Source organism: Aulonocara stuartgranti, assembly GCF_965226115.1.
Source record: "Aulonocara stuartgranti genome assembly, chromosome: 5".
Lineage (NCBI taxonomy): Eukaryota > Metazoa > Chordata > Actinopteri > Cichliformes > Cichlidae > Aulonocara > Aulonocara stuartgranti.
The window spans coordinates 29,978,174-29,993,947 of record NC_138943.1 but is presented as its reverse complement, the minus strand read 5'-3'; the positions used below and the strand labels follow the sequence as shown (position 1 = coordinate 29,993,947).

General features: G+C 39.9%; 2 protein-coding genes across 5 annotated transcripts; one reads left to right on the top strand and one right to left on the bottom strand.

Moving 5' to 3' along the window:
* The first annotated feature begins 129 nt into the window (after positions 1 to 129).
* LOC309706500 (protein LSM14 homolog B-B-like) lies at positions 130 to 3,023 on the top strand. 3 transcript variants are annotated; one of them, XM_082533087.1, is made up of 8 exons: positions 130 to 661; positions 786 to 949; positions 1,060 to 1,189; positions 1,312 to 1,494; positions 1,601 to 1,678; positions 1,944 to 2,081; positions 2,163 to 2,286; positions 2,374 to 3,023. In XM_082533087.1, exons 1-8 carry the CDS (start codon positions 538 to 540, stop codon positions 2,528 to 2,530), a joined length of 1,098 nt encoding a protein of 365 aa, XP_082389213.1. In that variant the 5' UTR covers positions 130 to 537; the 3' UTR covers positions 2,531 to 3,023. The 3 variants fall into 3 exon arrangements, with proteins under 3 accessions (XP_082389213.1, XP_082389215.1, XP_082389214.1); XM_082533089.1 differs by having other exon boundaries at positions 1,944 to 2,077; positions 2,374 to 2,526; XM_082533088.1 differs by having other exon boundaries at positions 1,944 to 2,077; positions 2,163 to 2,491.
* Positions 2,948 to 10,849, bottom strand: LOC309706497 (cadherin-like protein 26). 2 transcript variants are annotated; one of them, XM_082533080.1, is made up of 21 exons: positions 10,747 to 10,849; positions 10,210 to 10,332; positions 9,704 to 9,853; positions 9,147 to 9,300; positions 8,244 to 8,407; positions 7,753 to 7,884; positions 6,548 to 6,730; positions 6,079 to 6,395; positions 5,852 to 5,994; positions 5,536 to 5,760; positions 5,213 to 5,434; positions 4,994 to 5,115; positions 4,749 to 4,913; positions 4,570 to 4,656; positions 4,437 to 4,484; positions 4,275 to 4,358; positions 3,923 to 4,126; positions 3,745 to 3,816; positions 3,617 to 3,664; positions 3,450 to 3,536; positions 2,948 to 3,363 (listed from the first exon to the last, which is right to left on the bottom strand). In XM_082533080.1, the coding sequence occupies exons 1-21, from the start codon at positions 10,765 to 10,767 to the stop codon at positions 3,142 to 3,144; spliced, it is 2,973 nt and encodes a 990-aa protein (XP_082389206.1). In that variant the 5' UTR covers positions 10,768 to 10,849; the 3' UTR covers positions 2,948 to 3,141. The 2 variants fall into 2 exon arrangements, with proteins under 2 accessions (XP_082389206.1, XP_082389207.1); XM_082533081.1 differs by having other exon boundaries at positions 4,809 to 4,913.
* Positions 10,850 to 15,774: the final 4,925 nt, after the last annotated feature.

The following is a 15,774-nucleotide window of genomic DNA, read 5'->3' as shown; positions in this document are numbered from 1 at the left end:
CTGATTTAAATGGCTAAATTACCTTATCAGCATGTCTTGGAAGTTCTCCAGAGGCCTGGTAATGAACTAATCATTTGATTCAGGTTTGTTGACCCAGGGTGATAGCTAAAACCTGCAGGACACTGGCCCTCAAGGCCTGGAGTTCCCCTACCCCTGATGTGTATGTTTATTGAAGTTAAACGATCCTGTCCTATACCATAACGACAGCAAAACAAATTTTTAACCACTAGCTGCTGGTGAGTTTGTTAGTGGACACCTCAGATCTGTTTGGGCTTAGCGTTTAACACCAGCAAGCCCGCTTCCAGTTTTACTTAGTTTAACTCCACGCTCTTGCTTTTGTAACTAGCGGTGTATGCCGACTGAGTAAAGAAACTACCCCCGTTTTACACACAGCCGCAAAGAGGTGCAGCCCTGCCAATCTTATAAAGTGCACAGGTGCTTTCCATCATGCACACTGTGGATTAGTTAAGGTGTGTGTGGCGTGGCTTCTCACTCCGTAGGTGAAGTTTGAGCTGAAAGCATATTTTTACTGCAAGCATGAGTGCCGGAGGAACTCCTTACATTGGCAGTAAAATAAGTTTAATATCCAAGGCACAGATTCGTTATGAGGGCATTTTGTCTTCTGTGGACACAGACAGGTCCACAGTTGCTTTAGCAAAAGGTAGGTTGATGCTTTACAAGATGTGGCTCGAGGCTGTGTTTCTCAGTTAAGTCTTAAACAAAATTTGCTGCAGTTTAAAAAACAGCTGACTTGCTTTATGTCACTTCAACATATATTTTCCCAGTTAAATCTTACGGCACTGAAGACCGGCACACAGTTAGACCAGTGCCACCCAAAGATGAAGTTTATGAATTCATAATCTTCAGGGGCAGTGACATAAAAGATATTACTGTGTCTGAGCCACCAAAACCACACCATGGACTTCCTCGGGACCCGGCTATTGTTCAGGTGAGTAGGTGAAGGAGATTCAACTTAATTTTTTCCTCACTGTAGATTTATTTGAAATTGATAGAAAGTTTTGCAAAAGTTCATTTTTGTCTTTATTGTTGTGGGATCAGTCATCAATTGGCAGCTCCTCTGCAATGTATCACCCACGCTGGAGTCCTTACAGAGACATGATGCCCACCTACAATCAGCTGGCTGCTAGCTCTCTACTCAACCAGCAGTACAGTGCAGCACTGGGACTAGGTACAGAGTTCTTCTCAATATAACAGAGGATTTGTTATATATTTATGTTTGTGTAAATCTGGGTTTCCAGCATGGAAAATGGTCTTGCACCACTAGGCTTCTTTGTGCCCTCTCAATTCTAGGACTTTCAGGCCAAGCCAGAAGAGCCCCTATGGTTGAACAGGCTGTCCAGACCATGCCTTTGGTCAGTGCTGCACAGAAAAAGGGAAAGACTACAACCCAGCCACAGAACAAACCGCTGGTGCGTCCAGTTCAGCGGTCTGGACAGGCTGGTGCCCAGGTTCAAAAAGAGAATATACCCACCAGTAAGTGGACTTTAACAGTGAACATTTACTTTAACATCAGTTGACTTCATTGCACTGCTTTTAAGTCCACCACGATAAAAAGAAAGATTATCATATATCATTTTAGGACAGGCACCATCTCAGCCAAGTGCTGCCTCAGCTGAAGGCCAAAATACAGGAAACCAGAAACTAAGGCAGAGACAAGGTATCCACATTTAAAATGTGCATTGTGAGCTGCTAATTCCTGAATGGCAGTAGGTTTGCTTGACTCTTTCTGCATGAAAATTAACTGCAATTATATTTATAAAACCAAATTTTGCCCATCTGCCTGGAAGCATTAAATTACAAAATGAAATGTCTCATACTAGATGAACTGGTTTGAGAACCAGTTTTAACGGGTGTGTGTTTGTTTGTTTTGTTTGTTTTGTTTTTTTTAAATTTCCCCTTCCCCTCTAAATGCTTATTTGCAGGCAGCCGTAGGTCCAGGAACAGAAGCAGAGGCCAACTAATAGTGAAAAACACAAAGGCTTCAACTTTGGCATTTGAGTCAGATTTTGATTTTGAAAGTGCAAATGCTCAGTTTAAAGATCTTACGAAGCAAAATGTTGGTATGTTTTAAAGATCACCAATCAATTCAGTTTTATTTGAGGTGACAGAAACTGAGCTGAGTATATACATGTATTTTGCAGTTGATAAGGAGTCTTGGGAGACCCAGGATAGCCCTCCTGAACAGGAGGAGGAGCCTCTCAGAGATAAGTACTATGACAAAGCCAAGTGTTTCTTTGATAACGTCTCATCAGACCTCAAGCCCAGGTGACCTAAACAGTTTATTTGTAATATTTGTTTTGTGAAGCTCTGTAATATACTTACTCCCACCCTACAAAAAACTGTGCGTTTTAGGAGGACCACCTGGGCTGAGGAGAAAAAGTTGAACATAGAAACATTTGGAGTTCCTGGTCGCTTCCTGAGAGGCAGAGGATTCAGGGGGCGTGGACGCAGAGGGCTGAACGCCACTGAGCAGCGAGCGCTTCCAAAAGTTGGTAGTGGCAGAGTGTGAAGGATTTCCTTTTGTTAAACTGTTGTACATACTGTAGTTTTTGACTTGTTTAAGAGGAACCTCCTTGAGTTCAAACCTCTGCAACAGCACTCGGTGAAGATTTTTGTTTTGTTTTTTGTTTATCCCAAATGCAAATTTGTATTTTGGATCCTTACATGAAATGGGAGAGCAGTTTCTTTTAATCCAGCAACTGTGCACTTAAAAAAAAAAAAAAAAAAAGCAATATTGTTACTTAGTTTGAAACATGCAATGTGGAATTTGTGTTTTTTTTTTTTTTTTTTTTTTTTTTTTTTTGTGTTTGTATAAAGTTACACATACTTGGCTGTTCAAATGTAATCCAAATGGGTTCTGAAGACAGGTTTGTCAAAATGGACAACTGTACTTTTGTGGTTTGTTTTGGCTTTTGCTTGTTTTGGGTTTGGTTTCTTTTTTCCCCAGTTTGATATAAAAACTGAAGACGCATGTGGCACAGTAATAAATATGTGATTAACAATATGGCTCTCTTGTAGCATTTCTCCTGCAGAAGTTGTCGCCACAAACCCTTTAGTCTCTCCTCCTAATAGAATATAGGAATTGAATGTTCTTCCTCACACTTGGAGCAGAAATGTTTACTACATGTCGTAATATCTTGAGTCCTGTCGTTGTGTTGGGCTGCAAATAGAAGTGAGTTGGTGGCACTTTGGGCCCAGATCTTCCAGTGTGTCCTGATATGAACCACCTTCAGAAATACTGATCCTATTCAGCTCTGAGATGGCATCGGAGTCCCCCTCCTGTGCGTCGATGTGAAGGTCTCTGTCGAAGTCCCCTTTTTTCTCTGGGAGTGAGGTTGTCTTCTGTAAAAGGTGGCACATGCAAATGTGCCAGCAGTGATTATTTTTATTTTTAAATAATGCAGCATAATGGACTAAAGACTACCAACCTGACGAACTGGCATGAGTTCAATGGACTCCGTAGCACAGCTCATGTTTTGTGATTGGAGGACGTTCATGTTGCCCATATCATCAAACTGCATAAAGAAAGTTCACACATTTCTTCATCTCTGATTTCAAAGTAAAAGATTACAAACACAAATCTCTGGTGTTCTACCTGATGGCTGCTGTCATAGCCAGTGGTTATTGGAGAATTCCCGTCTGACTGAAATTTGAAAAAGAAACCATTTAATATTTTAAGATCCATTTGTAAGACATCCTTGATCTTCTATGGGTGTGTACAACCTGGTTCTGAGGGTAGCTGTGTTGGTAGGACAGGCTTTCTCTTCTTAAATTCTCACATGGTGAGTGGATTTCCTGTTGGGAAAGGGTGACAAGACCAGGAGGTGATCTATAGAGGAATCTGTTCACACTTTGAGGGATGCATTTACAAAAGTGCATGCTCCATGGAAGAATGACCTACCTTAGGTTGTGAGTCCTTGGCTGTCATGCATATAGAAGCCAGTTGGTGAAACTTTGGACCCAGATCTTCCAGTGTGTCCTGAAATGAGCCCTCTTCAGAAATACTGATTGCCTCCAGCTCTGGGATGGTGTCTGAGTCTAGCTCTGAATAGATGTGAAGCTCATCGTCTAGCAAGTCCCCTTCTTTCTCCCGCAGAGAGGTTAGCTTTTGTAAAAAGCGGAACATGTCAAAAGTAAATACAAATATGCCTGAAGTGATTTGTTTTTTAATGGTACATGCTCATACATTTTTATTAATTTTTTTTTTAAATAATGCAGCATAGGAGATGTGACATACTTAAGAGACTACCAACCTGATGAACCTGCATGTCATTAGACTCCGTAGCACAGCTCACGGTTTGTGTTTGGAGGACGTTCATATTGCTCATGTCTTCAAACTGCACACAAAAGGTTCACATTTCTTTATCTCTGATTTCAAAGTGAAAGATTACAAACACAAATCTCTGGTGTTCTACCTGATGGCTGCTGTCAAAGCCAGTGGTTATTGGAGAATTCCAGTTTGACTGAGATTTAAAGAACAAAAATATATAGTTATTATTTTAAGATCCATTTGTAAGTCATCCTCAATCTTCTGTGGGTGTGTACAACCTGGTTCCCAGTGTAGCTGTATTGGCTGTATTGGCTTTCTCTTCTGAAATCCCCAAAGCGTGGGTGGATGGACCTCTGTGTAAAATCCTGTTCAAAAGGATGACAAGAGCAGGAGGTGATCTATAGAGGATTCTGAGATGCTTTTACAAAAGTACATGCTCCATGGAAGAATGACCTACCCTAGCTTGTGAGCGTAAACTCCGAAAACTGCCAAAAGTCTGAACTTCATTCATACCCACCCTTGCTGAATATCTCCCATTTCTCATCCCATTCAGTGGAATATGGAAATTAGATTGATTATATTGCTCCATACAAACTGGTTCTTCCATAATAGTGACAGGAATCTAAAGAAAGAGAAATGGTTTAATGATATTTCCCTTAAAATGGGTCATTGGCATGGATGCAAATGTTTCTAAACAGTGACCTCGCAGTTGTCTCCTGGTGCCTCAGTGTTTGATTGGAGGAGGATTCCTCCTGAACAATCTTCAGGCTCCATAGTGATAAACTCTCTTTTGGACGAGATGCTGAGAGCCAGCAGCAGCAGAACTGTCAAAGAGTAAAATAAAACTTATACTGGGTTCTTAGAGATGTTACCACACATATCACAGTTCTCCTACACTAAAGTAAACGGTGTGTTTCTTACACAGAAGTAGTAAGAGTGAACAAATTATTATGCATAAAGCATAAGGGCCAATGTTTATTTCAGATTTCTGGCGAATTCGACAGTTTGGTGTCAAAGTGCAGCCACATGCAGTCACACTGAGGTTGTAAACTTTAAATGCTCCCTGCATGTCGGAGATCTTTAGATGAATTGTGTGTTGACCATAGGACACACCGGGCTCCTTCACCAGACCAGCTGTGTAACCTTGAAGAAAAGATCAGGAAATGATAGGATACTTTAGGAGTTCTGGCTTTTGTGCTTGTTTTTCTGTAATATGTCACTAAATACATGAAGGATGTTTCTACCATAACCAGGATTCAGTCTCCATTTTCCTTCAACATTTCCCAACAGTTCAAAAGTGAAAGGCCCTCCATAAGGGGCTTCATCTGGGTCAAAGGCCTCGATGTTGGTGGTTGTGGGGGCATCAGACACACACACATCCAGGCTGTCCACTGTTAGCTGTGGCACATTGTCATTCTGGTCCCACACATGGATATGTAGTGTAGCTGTTCCTGTCATTGGTGGTATACCTGTCCAAGATGCAAGAAATGTAGTACAAAAAAAAAAGCTGTTATTTAGATTTGTTTTGTTTGTTTTTTAAAAGTCAGAGTGTGTGTTTACCTTTGTCAACTGCATACACTAAGATGGTGTAGGTGCCGTTAACAACGTGTGGAGATTCTCTGTCGGGCGTCTTTATCATTGTGATGTTTCCTGTGAGGGGATCCACAGTCACCCAGCCAGCAGGATCATTTCCTACCTTGTACCTGTGGACAGATTCAGTGCACTTAGACAGAACTGAACAGCTTCAGATCAACGTTCAGAAATGTTTAATCAAATAAATCGCTTACACAAACTCTTTGGAATAACTGGAGTCAGGATCCACAGCTGTCACTTTATCCACCCAGGTTCCAGCGGGTACGTTCTCCATCACCACGACCTCTTTCACCGTCATGCTGAATTTAGGAGGGTCATTGGCATCCTCCACATCAATGGTGACTTTCACAGACTGAGGTTCAGCTGCACCAGAGGGATCATGGCCTTTAATGGTGTCAACTTTCCAGAGGCCTGAGGGCGTCCTCTCTTTTACTTCACAGGAGTAATACGGTGCCTCGTTTTCCACTGAGATCAGCAGCTCCCTCTGCGCCCCATTCTCAAAGTCTAAAGGCTGAAATTATACAACAGAGTTGCAAAATCAGTAAAAAAAAATTTGTGAAATTCAAAAAATATTGTCAGCATCATTATATAAGAGGATAATAAATTTTTTAAAAAGCTGTGGGTGTCATTGTAATGTATAGCATGCAGTCAAACACCACTTACTTCAACTACTGTCAGGATCCCATCATTAGTCTCTAAGTCTGTTAGTATCTTGAAGTTCTCTCTCTCGTCACCATGTATGGTGTACCTGGCTCTCCATGCAGAGGTTTGGTGGGTGTCTTTGTCTGTCACGTGCAGCCTCAGAGGAGAGACCCCAGTCTCAAGCTCCTTCACTTTACCAGCGCCCTGTAGTTTGAATACAGAGTGTATAAACCTGTAGAAGAATTTCCCATTGCTAATACACAATTTTAAGTATACATTTTTTCTTATGTGTCTGTTATAATTTATGCAATTATAGAGTCAGTGTGGTCTATTCACAAGCAGATATGATTTTATAAAATAATGATTTGGTGGTTATGTAAAGTCTGGAGCAAGCCAACTACACAATTTTATTAAAGTAATACTGTGTAAAACTGTGATTGCTTGATGTTAGTAGATTGCAGTCACTTAAGTTCTGTTTTATTATCCTTCCCAATTCAAGTCCATAATCATTAAATTTAGTCCAGCAACTTTCTCCTTCCCTTTGGAGCAGATCTGAATACACCCCAGAGTTTTTCCATATCTGTGGAAGGCTGTGAGTTCACAGTTTAGCTTAGATGTCGATGTTGGGTAAGAGTTCCATATGAGTTAGTGAGAAGAGAAGCTCTCTTCTGTCCAATGACAGCCAGGCTGAGGTGAAATGTTCAGATACGCTGGTGTTTTCTGTCGCTAAGTGATGCTATTAGCATTCATTAGCTACTGTTAGCAGCGTTAGTGAAACTTTCTTTAAAGTGAATGTAACTTGTACTCTGACACTTAATGAATAAAGTCTCATATGATGTGAAAATGCACTCAAACTGTTTATTAGAGGGAAACTGAGTGAGCTTTCACAGCTTTCACAATAAGCAAATCTGCTTCTATGCATTTTAATGGATTAAATATGAGTTTATGAGAAAGTATTAATTTGGCATAAATAGACAATAATCTATATATTAATGAGAATAATATCATTTTTTTCTATTATAAAACATAAAAAATTACTGACTGCACCTTTAAAACGTAAACTCATTGTGAATGCAGTATAAATATGAGTTTATATTTATGTTTGACGAACCACCAGGGTGTCTTGCCTTCTATTCTGTATACACTACACATAGGTATCAGGTTACAGGTGTGAAACTCCTGAAACTGGTGCTGTTTGGAGTTTGCAACACCAACTGACTGCCTACCGTTTGACCGCTGATGACTGGAAGGTGGTTGTTGCCATCCCGTACATGAATTACAACAGTGGTTGAACTGGACAGGCTGACTACTTCACCGTGGTCTTTGGCCTCCACCGTTAATGTAAACTTCTCAGCCACCTTAACAAAAGCAAATGGAGAGTTTTACATTAATAGGCTAATAGCATAACAATGTATTCATAGGATACATAGATCATAGTGTATCCTAGACAGTGGCTCCTACAGTAGTTAGACCATTATGCACAAAGCTTACGGGTGTTTTTTTGTATTACACGAATGGGTTTTTTTTATAATAAGGAAACATTTGTAACCTTTGTGATATTTGCAAAGAATCTGTTGCTGCTCAAAGTGAGCATGCGCATCTGCATAAATAGCTCCGTAAGTTTTACTTACTCAAGTAAAGAACTAGCCAAATCGTTCTCCTTACTCATCTTTAAAATGTTTCGTGCTCCTGACATATCAACAAAAGAGTCTCTTACCTCATGATTTAAACATCCTTTGAATGAAATGTATCCAGACTCATCAACGAAGACTTCAGTGTCTCTAACAATTGGAGACACAGATTTGATTTCATAGTGGAAGGTTGAGTTTAGTGTTCCGCTCTCGTCTATGTCAGTAGCGTGCACTTTCAAAAGATTGGAGCCTGTCGGGAAATAAACAGTTAAGGAGCATATGTAATACTCAGTGTTTAATTCAATTCAAAGGAAGAAGCACACACACACAGACACACACACACACACACAGGGCTAGATAGATAAACACACAGACATGACTCACACAGACACAGTGGGGGAAATAATTATTTGATCCCCTGCTGCTAATTTAACTTTGCTCACTACATTAGAAATGAAGAGCCTCTTTTCATTTCTAATGTAGTTTTATTTTAGTGGAAAGAGACAGAATATCTACCAAAAATCCAGAAAAAACACATCACATTAAAAGTTGTAGGCACACAGATTCCAATCAATCAATCAATTACAGATCCTCCTAATCTCAGCCTGCTATGTATATGAAGTACACCTATCCTCAGAGTCATTTTCTTTCATTCCAACCTCTCCACCACCACAGGCAAGACCAAAGAGCTGTCAAAGGATATCGAGACAAGAATGGGCTTGTAGTCCACTCTTGCCCCATGGAGGTGGGCTGGAATGGACTACAAGCCCATTCATGTCCCCGACACCTTGTTGAGATGGTAACAAGTGGTGATGCAATTGTTCAGCAATGGAAGCAGTAAAAAAAACGACGTGCCATTCTGTCTCTCACCATTAAAATGAAACTATGATAAAAAAAATGTATTCATTTGTAAGTGAGCCAACTTACAGAACTAGCGGGGATCAAATAATTATATGTACATATATATTATTATTATTATTTTTTTTTACCTTGTGTGTTTTCCTGATCAACAGTAGTCTCATACAGAGTATTCTCAAAGCGTGGTGGGTTGTCATTGATGTCCTTTATGAAAATCTCAAGTCGTAACCTGGTAACCTGTCTGGTGTCAGTTGACACGTCCATCTTTCTGGCCTCACATATTAGCTAGACATCAAATGATACCATGAAGACTTAGTTACAATAGAAAATAAATAGTAAATATTGTGATCTATGACATGGAAAGATTATCATTAAGTGGTAAAGTTCTGTGACAAGAAGTTAAAATAATTTTTAAAGATTTTTTTTCAGCCTTTTTTATGCAACCAAAGTAACAAAATTTGACATTTCTAGTATGAAATCAGGTAAAGCTTCTGACAATATGCTGACAGAAACGTAAAGTGTAAAAACTGTTGGTTGACAATAAGCATGAGCATGCTTAATATGCACTCTCATTAATAGTAACTACTCCACAATAACAGGTGTTCACTGTCACTATGAATAATTTGTACATGAACAGAAAGACTGTGGGATCACTACATGTTGGCGTTTAGCGAGTGTTGATTCTAACCTCAAGTTTTTGCCACTCCTCATAGTCCACAGCCTTGTGGACGTACAACATGCCAGACTCTTTGTCAATGGAGATGACTCCCATCGGCACCTCATCCACCCCTTCTCCATAGAGTTGGAAGGTTAGTCGATTTTGCCTATCAATATTCACCTACAACACAACAGCAAATGTTTGCATACGTAAACGTCCGTTTTGTGATTTTAAATGATTTTATTGCTATGAACCTGGGCATGGTTAAATAAAGAAACGTGCAAGTATCAAAGGAATGCAGGTGTTAAATCAGCTTTAATCAATTAACTGATTATTTTTGCATTATTAGTATTAGTTTTTTGGTAGCTACATTAAAAAAGTTCACCTTAAAATTAAATTCACTGTGCATTTATATTCCACAAAAAGTACATTTGAAACGTAAAAACCTATACATAAAAGTTTGTTTTTTTCTGTCATTTTAAAGTCTTTCAGTTTATGAAATTTGGAAATGGACACTTTCCGGTTAAATTTCTCACCTTGCCCAACTCATATGGGAATGGCCCTGGATAACCCTCCTCAAGCTCAAACGAGTCAGTAGTCCATTCCCTCCTGTGACGGCTCAGCAGCTCTGAGCTTCTAGCACCTGATAAACAATAAACCTGGAGGGCAAACAGTCAGTCAAAGCAGGAATGTTAGGGGATGGGCTTACGGTGAAGTTATAATTTATGCGTCTGGGGTAATGAACTTCTTAAAAGCTCACTGATGCATAGTTGGTAAACCAGTTTTGATAAGGTGCGCACACACGCATTTCTGCAGATATGCAAAGGCTTTCCGAGTATAGCGTGATAAGAGAAATGAACCTGTTCAAAAGGAAGTCCCAGATTTGTATCGCTGAAAACAAAACATTAACTCCATTTTAGGCAATTTCAGAAAACGTTTTCAAGAATTTTGCCTTTCGTAGCCATGTGATACGACAGATGAAGAGATCCATTAGGGCACGCAGTATTTGCGCACATAATTAGCATGTCTGACAAAGGAAAAGTCAAAGGAATACAAAAGTAATTGCTACGTACCAATAAAAAGAAGTAGCGCATGACCTTTGTTCACTGCAGTCAGCTCAGAGTGAGTAAGGACTGACTTCAGTCAGCAAGCCCAGCCTTCTTTCCACACCCACATATGCAACCGTAAAATCCTGTTTTTGTACGCGCGTGTGTGCGCGCACGCGTGTTTCTATGTTTGCGTGTGTGTCTGTTTACCTGCCTTTCCATGGAACCAGCTGTGACTGACAGCTGGAAATCAAAATAGGACAAACTCAGTCTAACGAATAGAAGCCGTGTTTTGTGCCTTTAGTTCCTTGACTGCTTTAGTTTGACGATAGGTTTGTTATGTGTGCTTTGTATTTAGTTCTACCTTCCTACTCTCATGGTCTGTGTTTAGCCGTCCTCCCACCTGTGTCCTCTTCCCTTGTTATATGGTGTGTTTTTGTCTCATTTTCCACTTGTCCGTTGTCCCATGCTCCCTCATGTCTGTGCTTCTCCTTGTTCTGTGTGTTTTGTAGAAGTTTCATTGTGTTGGATTCTTTGTTTGTAACCTGCAGTTATTTTGTAAGAGCTCATCATTAAAGCTGCTTTTTGAGATTAAGTCTTGTTTATACTGTGCATGCATTTTGGGTCCATCTCCTTCCTGCCAATTAGCGATCCTCGACAAAAAGCAAAAACAAAAGAGTTTGTACAATGCTAAACAGCTTGAAAGTCAATATTTGTTATGACCACTTTTATTTTTCAACAGAGTCTAGTTAAGATTTCTTGTAATTTTTTTTTTTTTTTACTAGTCCTCAGGAATAGTTCTCCAGGCTTCTTGAAGATTATTCAAAGCTCTTCTTTCAATGTTGTTTTTCTCTCTGTCAAGATGATGCCGCACTCCTTCAATAATGCTGGGCTGTAGGGAGGCCAATCCATGACTAACAGTGGAAATTTTTATTAAACCTGACAACTGGTAGTCATGTGGGTTCCGGAGCTCTACAGACTTCTAGCCTTCCACAGTTACTCCTGTGGAGAAATGTGTAGTGAACTCCACCACCACAGGCCAATACTTAGGGTGTGGACTTGAACTTGTGCCAAGCTGCTTTGCCTGGGTGGATTTCTGGCTGCCGGGCTGAGGTCCCGATACATCAATGTATTTTAATTTGTTTTAGACTGATGTACTTTGACAGGGAAGAGCTGAAGCTTATTTTGACGGCTGTCGATATTGTTGTTTTGTTTATGTGTTTTATTTTACTGTCTCAGTAGGCACCTCATGTATTTATTGTATTTTAGAGTGGTTTACCCTTTTTATATATATATTGTTGCAGACAGTGAAGGCGCTGCATGGAAAACTAATCGTTTTTTTCTTTCCGATTTTTGCATGCACCGTGGTGAGCTTGAGTGGAGACGGCACTGAATATTTTATTTTTTATAGTGTTTTGTCCGGTTGGGGTTCAGGGTGAGTTGCCGTCCCTTTTAAACGTGTGTCATATGTTGATTTGTGTTTAACAGGTTCCCCACAGCGCTTATCCTGTCCCCCACGTACAATCATACAATTTTAAAGTTTTAACCGTATTTAATGAAGTAAAGCTTTTAATTGTTTTATACGGAAGAGGATTAGGGCCACTGGAAAAAAAAAAAACAATTCTGACTTTTTTCTCAGAATTCTGACTTTAATCTCAGAATTCTGAGATTAAAGTCAGAATTCTTTCCTTTTTTTCCCCAGTGGCCCTAATCCTCTTCCGTAGTTTTAGGTGCTACTATTACATGTTTACTTTTATTTTGTGTTAACATTAAACCCATTTTAACTGGCTGTATGGCTACAGCTCTGTCCTATTGAAGTAGGTACCTACCATGGGTCACACTGTGGTTATTAAGACAAATGTGATAAGCATTTTGGCATGTGTGATGAGATGCTGCATATATTTTATCACACTGTGGTGGGCAGTGCTCTCTATTATACTGTGGTGTTTTGGTGGTGCAGCCCGACAGACAAACACTTCTACAACACCACTAGAGACACATGAATGAAATGCAGTGTCATTAAAAACACTTGATTTTTTTCCATATTCTTCAATGATCTTTATTTAAAAATGTAATATATTTACATGTGAATAAACTTTTAAGGATTACACTGACTGATGGATGAGTGGGCAATGAATGCTTTCTCATCCTTCTGTCATGCTCCATAGAGTGTCTGAGGGGGTTTTCCACTTGGTATCGGGATTCTGTGTCCACCTTCAGAGGTGGAGTTTCCAGCGTCTCACCTGGGCCTCATCTGCAAACAATCAGCAGGAGGGCTTTTTAAACCAGCGCTGTCTGCTACTCCTCGCCAGTATGTTCTGCTATCTACAGTGGTAACTAGGCTCCACCTCTGCTCCAATTCTGGCTTCCCCATGTTTAACCTTGTTTTCCCTGTGTTTAGATCTCCTCTGACAACATATTCGTCCAGCAACTTCTTCTCCTCTGTTGCAGAATTCCCTTTGGATTGTTCCCATCACGACCCAGGTGATCAGTCTCTCCATAGCTTTTCCTCTGGTACCTGCTCTCTGCTGACACTCCATCTCTAGCCACATTCTCTATTCCTTCTCCTTAAATAAAGTCTTATAAATAGTTTAACCATGTGCTTTGAATTTGCATTTGGGTCTAAGCCTTCTATGGAGGGAATATCTCTTCACAGTAACATCTATTCAATTTTCTGTTCAATTCAATTTTATTTATACAGCGCCAAATCACAACAAAAGTCACCTCAAGGCGTTATATTCTAAGGTAGAGCCTACAATAATATTTACAAAGAAAGACCCAACAATCAAATGACCCCCTATGAGCAAGCACTTTGGCGACAGTGGGAAGGAAAAACTCATTTTTAACAGGAAGAAACCTCCAGCAGTACCACGGTCAGGGAGGGGCGGGCATCTGCTGCAACCGTTTGGGGTGAGAGAAGGAAGACAGGGTAAAAGACATGCTGTGGAAGAGAGACAGAGATTAATCACAAGTATTATTCAATACAGGGAGGTCTGTTAACACATTTCGAGTGAGAAAGGTGGATGAAAACGAAAAACGTGATGCATCACGGGAATCCCTCAGGAGTCTACGCCTTGCAGCATAACTAAGGGAGGATTCGGGTTCACATGAGTTGGCCATCAGCCTACTAAAAGGATACTGAAAAAACGTGTCGAAATAGTGTTAGTTGTCAGCACTTGTGCTGGTGGACTCAGAAATTTGCAAACGCAAGTATTCCTCTTCTGCCTCAAAATCCTCTCGGGACCACTTCCTCGAGCCTCCAGTTTCATGGTTGTCAAGCTCTTCAAGTTCATCCCCAAAAATGTTCATCACGACTGGTCTCAGAGTGAGCATGCACAGTTGAGCTTGTCCCTGAATCAGAGTTTGCAAGCCTGAGTGTTTTGCTGTTCTCTTCTTCATCTACACTCTCTGGGCTTTTTCGTGGATCCACCAGGCAGTGGTTCTTCTTTTATTACCTGCTGATTGATGTCCTCATCAGCAATATTACCAACATGAGAACAACCCTCGCTATCAGTGTCACAGTCAGAAATGAAGTCAGAGTCATCATCAGAAAACTCCTCGCACCATCTGATTCTTTTGTTCTTCATCCATCTCTCTAAACCTCCTCCTGGATACACCTGGCCGAGGGTCCTCTTCTGGGATGTACTGGTGAACATCCACACAGTCTTCAAATGCCTCATCAGAATCATCATTTTCAATGACAACAACAACAACAGCATTTTGGCTGGTGTAGACTCACAACTTTGGAATGGACAAAATGCATACAGCATAAATAAAACTAATTAAAACAATTCTTTTTATTCAAAACCGACGTCAGGATTTGGGTTGTGAGAGCGTCTGTGTTGAATGGAGAAGCTACATCCCATGTTCACTCTGATGCCTCTGTCTTTCTAAATGGAGGGACATAAACTGTGTGTGTATATGTAAGCGTGTAAAAACTGCAGATACTAAGAATAACAGCAACCGTATTTTGTCTATATCCGCCATTGTAGAAATTTATCTCATGTAAACAATAACGTGACCACAGCGTGATGTCAAAAACGGCACACACATACTCAGACGTTGCCTGAGTAAATCTCGTCCACACCTAAACGCAAAAATGTAGTTTTCAAAAATCTCCACCCTGGCAAGAGTTTTTAAAAATGTCACCTTTCAGTGACCCAAAATGCAGTTTACGTGTGGACGAAAGGCCCAAATGCATAGAAAAAGCTGCATTTTGAAAAATACCCATGTACATGTGGACGTACTCAGTTTCTCAAAAAATCTCTCAGAAATTCTAATAGTTTGTTTGAGAAAAAACTGAAATTTCAGCTTACTTTAGTTCTTGGATGGTAATAATATAAATTACACAGCAGTTAATCCTCAGGAGTAGAAATTTCACTAAATAGTCGTCTTCTTTCATATGGTTGCAGTGTCTCTTCAGATTTGTGTTGACATGCTGATGTTTTCATTCAAAAGATGTTTAAATGATGCAGTGATGTCCCTTAAGCATCATAGACTGCAGAATACATATAGATTCTTTTTACTTTTAAGTTGTATGCTCAGATTTTGATATCTTTTATATGGAGACAAAAAAAATACTTAAAACAATTAAAGAAAAATAAAGCAGTCAATGTGTTATTTAAATTTTTCATTTATTCTAATAGTTACTGTAAAATTCTCCACTAAGAGATTCATCTTGGACTTCTTGCGGGATTAAAGCTAAAAAATTAGTACACACACAACATATAATTCATTTCTTTATGCTTGTAAGGCAAAAATGAAGAGACTGCGCTGACAGTCAAAAGAGACGAAGAGGAACTCAGATACCAGCTATGCTGAAGTTTTCACAACATCACTTGAGTTTTGGAGGTAAAAGGCAAGCAAGGACCACGTCAGGGTGGAGTTTACAGATTATTTTTTCCACTATGAAGGTGCAGGTTGTGGGTAGTGAGATCATCTAATGTCATATAATCTTTAGCTTGAGATCCAGTATTCAAGGCAAGGCTGGATGGTCCATTTGGTAAAGTAAATCCGTTGGGCATCTTTCTTCGCCTTTAGACAATAATTCTGATG